Raw genomic sequence first — 8,598 nt, 5'->3', positions numbered from 1 at the left:
CCTGGCCCGGCCCCTGGGCCGGCCGAGAGGATGTGAGCTCACTCCCGCCTCCCTTCTGCCGGCGCCGCCAGGAAGCGTCCGCCCAAAGTCAGCCGACCAGCCGGCCGGGGTGTCAGCGGCGCGCCCGGCCCCTTCGCTCCCGGCGCCACACGCAGTAGCGATTTTCCGGATGGGTACGGAATGAAGGCGGGCGGCGGGGCCGAGGCAGGGCCACACTCCTAGACGCCGCGCCGTCCGGGACCCCCGGGTCGCACGGGCTGGGCGCGGGCGCGCACGCGCACGCCCACCCCCGCCGCGCTTCCGGCCGGGCCACGTGACCGCGCGCGCACGTGTTCCGGCCACTCCGTGCCGCGGGTCGGAACCTCCTCTCGGTCAGTCCGGGCCACTGCCCAGCTAAACCTGTGGCAGGCGGGGCGGGGAGGCGGCGGGCCCGGGAAGCGGCGGAGACTCGGAGCAACGGGCCGGGGGGTGGGGGGCTGGCGGCGGCGCTGGCGGCGGCATCGCCATGAACCCCAGGGGCCTGTTCCAGGACTTCAACCCGAGTAAGTTCCTCATCTACGCCTGCCTGCTGCTCTTCTCCGTGCTGCTGCCCCTCCGCCTGGACGGCATCATACAGTGGAGCTACTGGGCCGTCTTCGCCCCCATATGGCTGTGGAAGCTGCTGGTCATCGCCGGCGCCTCAGTGGGTGCGGGCGTTTGGGCCCGCAACCCTCGCTACCGCACCGAGGGGGAGGCCTGCGTGGAGTTCAAAGCCATGTTGATCGCCGTGGCCATCCACCTGCTGCTGCTCATGTTCGAAGTCCTGGTCTGCGACCGGGTGGAGAGGGGGACCCACTTCTGGCTGCTGGTCTTCATGCCACTGTTCTTCGTATCCCCAGTGTCCGTGGCCGCCTGCGTCTGGGGCTTCCGACACGACAGGTCGCTAGAGCTGGAGATCCTGTGCTCAGTCAACATCCTGCAGTTCATCTTCATCGCCCTGAGGCTGGACAGGATTATCCACTGGCCGTGGCTTGTGGTGTTCGTGCCCCTGTGGATTCTCATGTCGTTCCTCTGCCTAGTCGTCCTCTATTACATCGTCTGGTCCCTCCTGTTCCTGCGTTCCTTAGATGTGGTCGCGGAACAGCGGAGGACCCATGTGACCATGGCCATCAGCTGGATAACGATCGTCGTGCCCCTGCTCACTTTTGAGGTTCTGCTGGTTCACAGATTAGATGGCCACAATACATTCTCTCACATCTCCATATTTGTCCCCCTTTGGCTTTCTCTAATAACTTTAATGGCCACGACATTTAGGCGAAAAGGAGGCAACCATTGGTGGTTTGGTATTCGCAGAGATTTCTGTCAGTTTCTGCTTGAAATTTTCCCATTTTTAAGAGAATATGGGAACATTTCCTATGATCTACATCATGAAGACAGTGAAGATGCTGAAGAAACATCAGTCCCAGATGCTCCTAAAATTGCTCCAATGTTTGGAAAGAAGGCCAGAGTAGTTATAACCCAGAGTCCTGGGAAATACGTTCCCCCGCCTCCCAAATTAAATATCGATATGCCGGATTAAACTCCTCTTCTGGAGAGCACCCATCTGTGGGTCGGGAACCATATACACACGCAAAATCCACCTTACTTTTGCCTCTTTGTTCATCTGTCCCAAACTTGGAACTGAAAATAGGCGCCAAACACCATCATCTCATGCCTCGTTTGAGATTGATGCCTGTCAGTCATTCATCAGTATGCATGGTAGATGTAGGAGGTCATTTTAATACATGGCTCTGCGTGTGCGTGCATGCGTGTGTGGGGTGTGTGTGTGTGTGTGTGTGTGTGTGGTGTATACATGTGAGAGAACTTGTACTCCAGGCTAGTGTTTTAAAAGCTAGCTTGGGAGCGGTCAGTTGAATAGTAGGTCCTCAAACGAAATAAATACACAGCTGGGTTTGGTTTTTTTTTTTAATGGTACTATGCCTATGGAAAGTATCGTTTAAAAGTATTTTTATACAGTGCTAGTGTAAAGTATTTCAGATTGTACTTGTTGTGACATAATAGCAAATGTAAAGAATTCTCTTTCCCTCCACTTGTTCATAAGCCTTAGAGTTGTTATTTTTAGTGTTCCTCCTGTTGAAATAGTTTTTCTTTGGGCTTTGCTGATACTTGTCTTTAATATCATAAAAAGTGAATTTTTCTAATGAAATGGATCCATGTATATACGATATTTATGTGACTATTTTAGCAGCATATTTTGTTGGATTCTAGTTCTGTGCATTACAATGTATTACGTTACAGTATTTTTTTTAGTTTGTACGTGAAGATATGTGTCTGTTGTGGCTGCCCTTAAAACATTAATATGTATGCAGTATAGGATCTTCTCAAAGTACCAGGCATAAATATAGGGATTGAAAATCCCATGGCTCTTAATATTTAGGTGTTAAATGACTCAATCTACACAGTTTTAAGGTCTCTGTTAGTAGAGGGAGGAGCCACCGTCCTTTGGGAACAGGTGACATGCTCTAGCGTGCTAACCAGGCCATAAAGTGATACTGTTCATTTAGCACCTAGACTTTTCCAACACAGGTAATAACATCTCTTCAGAAACAACCAAAATAAGCAACAAGTGATTTGTTCATTGCTAAGAGTCTTAGAATATTATTTGGTTATAATAAAAAAAAAAGTTACTTGTCATCTGAACGCTGGAAGGAATAGCCTTAAAGCACGGCCGACAAGATCAGTTATTATTTTAAGGTCCAGACTTTTTGATCTGTCAGCCACAAGGAAAGAAGAGTTGAGGTTGTTTGTAAAGTTAAGTGCAGGGTCCTTATTTAGGTACTAGTGGTACACCAGGGAATCAGAAAGGTAGAAGCCACATTCTGGGAAAATAATACTCTTCTGAGAACAAATAAATACTTTCAAAAAAAGGTTGAAATAGAAAAGTGTAATGATACTATTACTGGAGGAAAGGAAGGAGGGAATCCATTTTTATCATTACCAACTTAGTAAAAATGATCTGAATTGCTAGTCCAGGACTGCAAGTCAGTAACTTGATTTACCCAGCGAGAGACCATGCCAGCACCAAAAGCTCGTCCTGAGAGCCTGGCTTCCTGAAATCCTGAGGACGCCACATCTCAGTTCGGTCACCTAGGACTGTGCTAGCTAGGCTCGCTCGCTGTGTCTCACGCACACGCACACGCACACAGACACCCTCTGAGATGACACCAGCCCTCAGAATGTGGGAAGCAGCCTGAGCAACAGTAAATTTCATCAACAAGGATTCATTCATTTCTCAAATATTTATTGAGGACCTAACTGAGTCAGCCATGATCAAAATGCAGGCCCTCTGCATACCCACAAAGTACACAGTCAAAAGGGACCATGAGAAAACAGGGTCATCTCAGCACCCTACCTGTGGGAGGGAACAAGCCAAGAACAGGATATGCAAAATGCCCCTGGGAACTTCAGGCCCCTCTTGTTTTCCAGGAGCCTAGAGCCTCTGATCACCCCTCCACTGCCAGGCACTAGCTAGAAGACCCAAGGAAGATTGGGAGTGGAGGAGCAGGATGCTGGAGGAATCCAGGTTAGGGCTTGGGGGATCCCAGCCCCTCCTGGCTACGGATTCAGGCTAGAGGCTTGTCCCTCCAGACAGTGATGTGTCCTCTCCACACTCCCACAGCCCTGCCCCACCCAGCCTTAGAGAGCCAGGGTCTGAAAGTGATCAGCACCCCTCACCCCGAGGTGGGCCATTCCCTGTCATGCTGGCCTCAAAAGCATTAGCTAAAACCAGTGGGAATGACAGGTTGTGGAAAGTTTGGAAAAAAAAAACAAATCTCTCAGCTGTGCCTGCGGACTTGCTAATTGCCTTGTAATGTGGACTAGCCACAATAACACCGCATGTGTCCAGTACTGTAAGGGCAGTTTCTTCTACAGAATGATGGATTCACTCTTGCTTGGAAATCTCGGTGGCTTCCTAGTACAGACTCCTGCTCACCAGCCTATGAGTCCGCTGCAGTGGTGATAGTGCAGGGTGTGGGTCTGATGGCAGGTGTCAGCTCCACAGTGCATCTGGGATTCCGTGCTGCTTCGTGGGTGGTCGTCGAGTGTTCCCTGTGGCCCGTTCTTCTTTCTCCTGGCAGAAGTACAAGAGGCCAGGCCAACCCCTGCCAGCACCGCATGGCCCCTGCCCACGCATGGTGTCTGTCGGGGATACTCGTTCCGCAGCCGAAGCACAAAGCCAAGCCCGACCCTCGGCGGGGTGGGCTGGCAACATGCCGGCGGAAGCAGGACAGGCTGCCCTGCTATCGAAAGATCGATTTTCAAGACTGGAAAAGAATCAACATCTGTAGTTGATCGTGAATGATTTTCCTCCGCTGTTTTACAAACATCCCTATAATATTCAAAAGCTCGTGGTTTCTAATAAGAATGAGGGAATCTGTTCGGGGGGGGGGGGTGACAAGGGATTTGAGGGGCCACAAGGAAGACCCTGTGCAGACCTGTCCGGAAACTAGGGCGAGGTCCTGGAAGCTCCCTCCAGGACGGGTTGGTGACCTCGCTGTCCTCGGAGGGCAGCCCTGGGGCTCCTGGAAGGTGATTTGGAAGGGGCCAGGCAGGAGGTGCTAGGAAACGAGGAAGAAGCAGAGTCTAGATGGGCCTCCCCACTGGCCCGCTCCTGGGTTCTGGGTGGCAAACAGCGACAGAACAGACTCTGGGAAGGGTACTCTCAAGAGCATACAGTAGTTCCACACCGCCTGGAGGCTCGGGATCCAGTCAGCCAGTGCATGGGGGTCAAGAGAAGCTGTGCTGCCCCAAACCCAGGCCGGGGTGCACATGGGGCTTATTTGGTGGGGATGCCCCAGTGTGGGCCACCTGACATGGCCACCAACACAGTACTTGTCACCAACCTCCCCCCGCCACCTCCTCACTGCCACAAGTAATCCTCGGCTGTCTGTCGGGATCTCAAGATGAAAATGCCAGGAGGGAGGTGATTGCTTTCCTCTCCTTCAGCGACTCTCTGGCCCCTTTAGCTTTAGTAGGAGGGAGGCCTCTGCCAGAACTCATGCAGTAGAGGGTTTGCCCAAGAAGGGAGGGGCTCAGATGCTGGGTCACCAAAGATGAGGACCAAAATCCACCAATCCCTTGGGGTGGGGGTGACATACACCCTCCCCCATGTTTACACTGCAGGACTCCCAGCCCCACCTAGCCTCCACCTAGCCTGCTCTGCCTGTGTCCCCCAGCAAAGCAGTGGCTCCCCCATCCCTGTGAGATGAGAGGCGGTCCCCGATCCCAATCCCCAATCCCCAGCTGCTTCACCCATCTCTTCTTCCAAGCCTCCATCTAGGATACAGGGAGCCGTCTCGCCATCCTCTAGTTTGTCATGATTCCATCTGTTCTAGAAGGTGTGGATTGAAGTTAATGACCACGACAGCGTCCCCCCTTTCCCAACGGTACCTCTGGAAGAAGCCCATCTCCTCTCTCCCACCCAGCCATCATGGCGCTCACAGACGGAGCTCAGGAGCAGATGTGGGAGAGCAGCTGCCTTCTTTCCACACAACCAAACAGGAAAGGTTTGCAAAATGCAAAATCAATATCACTCCCCTGCTCATCTACATTTTTTTTTTGTCCTGGAAAATACAGTTATTTTGCATTAAAAGAAGTTAATATAATGGACTTAGTTGTTTTTACATGAATTAATGTTTTCAAACCTATTGGCTTTGATTTCTTTCATGCTAAATATTGATATAACTCACTTAAACCAAATCTTCTTGGGGTTCTCAACCATTTTTAAGAGTGTGAAAGGGATTCTGTGAGCACAAACTTTGAGAACAGCTGCCTTATGTTACAGTGGGGAAAAGAGGGAAAAAAATTAAAACTGGATGAAATATATTAAAATCACAACATAGCAGGGTTGCAAAAGAAAACACACTGTCCTTTAAAAAATATATATACGTATGTACATATGTATATATATACACATATTTTAATTTTAGAGAGAGCAGGGGAAAGTGCAGAGGGAGAGAGCATCTCAAGCTGACTGTCCTGAACTCCTGAACCAAGAGTTTGGCCCAGGGCTCGATCTCACAACCCTGCCATCAGGACCTGAGCCAAAACTGAGTCAGACAACTGACAGAGCCACCACCCAGGCGCCCCTAAATGTCCTTTCTGCAGTGGATCACAGGATGGCTTCCTCCCTCTGCGATTCTCCATACTCGCTTTGTCCTCGGCAGGCCTCTGGTTTAGTTGGGTTATATAGCCCAGTAGGGTAACTCACATTTGCCCCTGCAGGGCCTGAGCCATTTGCTGGTCCTGCTGGTGGCTTTCATTTCTCTAGAACTAAGAGAAGCCTAGGGGACTGCCCGGATTCTGGCCACAGGCCTCTCTCCATATTGTGGCAGCGACACTATTTGCCCTCAATAGTCGTTCTGAAGGGCAGTTGTGTTGGCTGGGGTGGCTGATAATGACCTCCAGGAAGAAGTGGGGATGGACGGCCACCCCCCAGGGTTCGCAGGTCACCTTCCGTCTGCGTTTGCAGGATATCCTGTTTGTTAAACAGCCAGCGAAAGGGCGGGGCAGGGGAAGTGGCTTTTGAAGCCTTTCTCCACCGCAGCTCTGCCTCCTCCCTGCCCTGTGTGTGTGTCTCCCGCCTCTCACCCCTGCACCAGGCTTCAGCCACAGCCACCCAGGGTCTGGAGCACTGTACTGGGACATAAGCGACACTCCTGTGCCAAATTTTGGGCCCTGTGTCCATCCCATCTCTTGCTTCACCCAAACCCCTACTCCTGCCCTCCCGGACAGGTGCCTCCCTGGGTGACACCAGCCCTCCTTTCTCTTCTCCAAACCATGACCTCCTCCCTCTGGCCTCCCCTTGGCCCAAGACACTCTCTAGAGCTGGAACGTGACCAGCCACAGGCGGCCAAAGTTCCACCCCTTGTAGCCACCCTGTCCTTTCCACCTTGCCCTTCCAGTCTTTACCCATCGGCAGTGGGTAGGGTGGGAAGTTCAAAGACTTGCCAGCTGGCCTGACCATTCCAGGAAGTCAGCCCCAGCCCCCTCCCCCATGCACCCTGGGTAACCTGCCACCAATGAGAACAAAGTCTGGGCCCCCGTACTCTTGGTGGCAGGTGCCCCAGGCCTGTGCCGATGTCTAGCTGGGGCAGCCCCAACCTGCCCCTCAGGCTGCCCTGCACCACCCCCTCCACCCCCACTTCCCACTGTGCAGCATATTTAATGACATCCTGGCAGGAGGGGGGCCTTGCTGTCCTGATCATCTGAACATCGCTTAAGGCCTGGCTTGTCCTTCTCCTCAGTCCACCTCCGCTTAGCCTCCCACTCTGTCCTTGGTCCCCGAGAGATCCTTGTCCCTTTGCACAGGACACCTGAGCCTGGCCTTCTGGCTCACCTTGAGGACCAGGCCAGGCTCTTCCCAGTGCGGGGGTGCTCGCGGTGACTCACAGGGACTCTAACAACATTGGGCACTTGCCCAAGAGCTGGGAGATCAGGGCTGTGACCACCTTGGCCCAGGCCCAGTCCTCGGGAGTCCAAACAGGGACCATCTGGGATTGTCTCTGATGGTCATTGTCCTCCCAAGAGACTTCAGGCAGAAATCATAAGTGGGGAGAAGGGGGCTGACCTGGGGTGTCACTGAGGCCCTGTCTTACCCACACACCCCAGTGGAGGACCCTTAGCAGCGGGGAAAGGGCCATGTCAGAGCAGGCCATGGGGACCATCCTGTGGCCCACTGGTGGCCTGGGCCAGCCCCATAGGTCCATGGGAGGGAGAGGCCCAGAAAGGAAGAAGATGCAGCCTTCACCCTGAGGAGGACGGCATACTCCCACACCACAAGGTCAAACAAGATTGGCCATGGCCAAAAACACGGTCTTAGCTCAGGCTGCATAACCAAACACTATAAACCGGATGACCTAAAACAGAGGTATTTCTCATAGTTTCTGGAGGCTGGAAGTCCAAGCCAGGGGAGCCAGCGTGATCAGATTCTTGGGAGAACTCTCTCTGCAGCCTACAGATGGCTACCTTCTCGCTGGGTCCTCACATGGCAGAGAGAGAAAGAAAGTCCCTCCTATCTCTTCCTAAAAGGACACTACCCTCAGGACCTCATCAGAGCCTAAGGATCTAACAAATACCCCAGCTCCAAATACTGTCCCATTGGGAGGTTCGGTGTGTGAATTTGGGGGGCACTGGGGGGACATGAGTCAGTCCACAATGCACACTAAGCCCAAAAGGCCCAAAGGCAGGGAACCAAGTCTAACATTCACTCAGCAACCATTTCATGAGGACCTACTGTGTACCAAGCATAGGGGGCTCACCGCAAATGAGACATGGCCAGTCACCCAAGGCCTGAGAGTGTCCAGGTGAGTGACACTGATGCCCAGTGGGTCCTTGGGACGGCAGCACCAGGAGAGAGGAGTGGGGCAGTGCTGGAGTGTGACTGGGGCCCACCCGCTGCTGATGTGGAGGTCTCTTAGCACAGGCAGGCCCAGGGCCGCGGCAGGAAGGAGGAAAGCTCAGTCAGGATGCCCTGGCGATAATTGATGGTGACTTAAACAATAAGGAACATCACAGGAAATCCAGAGGCAGAACGAGCAGTGTCCCAGGTGCCCTGCT

The 8,598-nt window shown here is 52.9% G+C and overlaps 1 protein-coding gene across 1 annotated transcript; it reads left to right on the top strand.

Annotated features, from left to right (window-relative positions):
* The first annotated feature begins 291 nt into the window (after nucleotides 1-291).
* Nucleotides 292-2,906, top strand: TMEM185B (transmembrane protein 185B). Its single transcript, XM_032353894.1, has one exon. It carries the CDS (start codon nucleotides 506-508, stop codon nucleotides 1,556-1,558), a length of 1,053 nt encoding a protein of 350 aa, XP_032209785.1. The 5' UTR covers nucleotides 292-505; the 3' UTR covers nucleotides 1,559-2,906.
* Nucleotides 2,907-8,598: the final 5,692 nt, after the last annotated feature.

The sequence above is a fragment of the Mustela erminea genome, chromosome 8 (genome assembly GCF_009829155.1).
Source record: "Mustela erminea isolate mMusErm1 chromosome 8, mMusErm1.Pri, whole genome shotgun sequence".
NCBI classification, from domain to species: Eukaryota; Metazoa; Chordata; class Mammalia; order Carnivora; family Mustelidae; genus Mustela; species Mustela erminea.
The sequence above is the reverse complement of the archived record's forward strand: the minus strand, read 5'-3'. Positions and strand labels throughout refer to the sequence as shown.

What these genes read in the sequence shown, in the direction of transcription:
- TMEM185B (XM_032353894.1), top strand. Translation starts at nt 506, where the DNA reads ATGAACCCCAGGGGCCTGTTCCAGGACTTCAACCCGAGTAAGTTCCTC.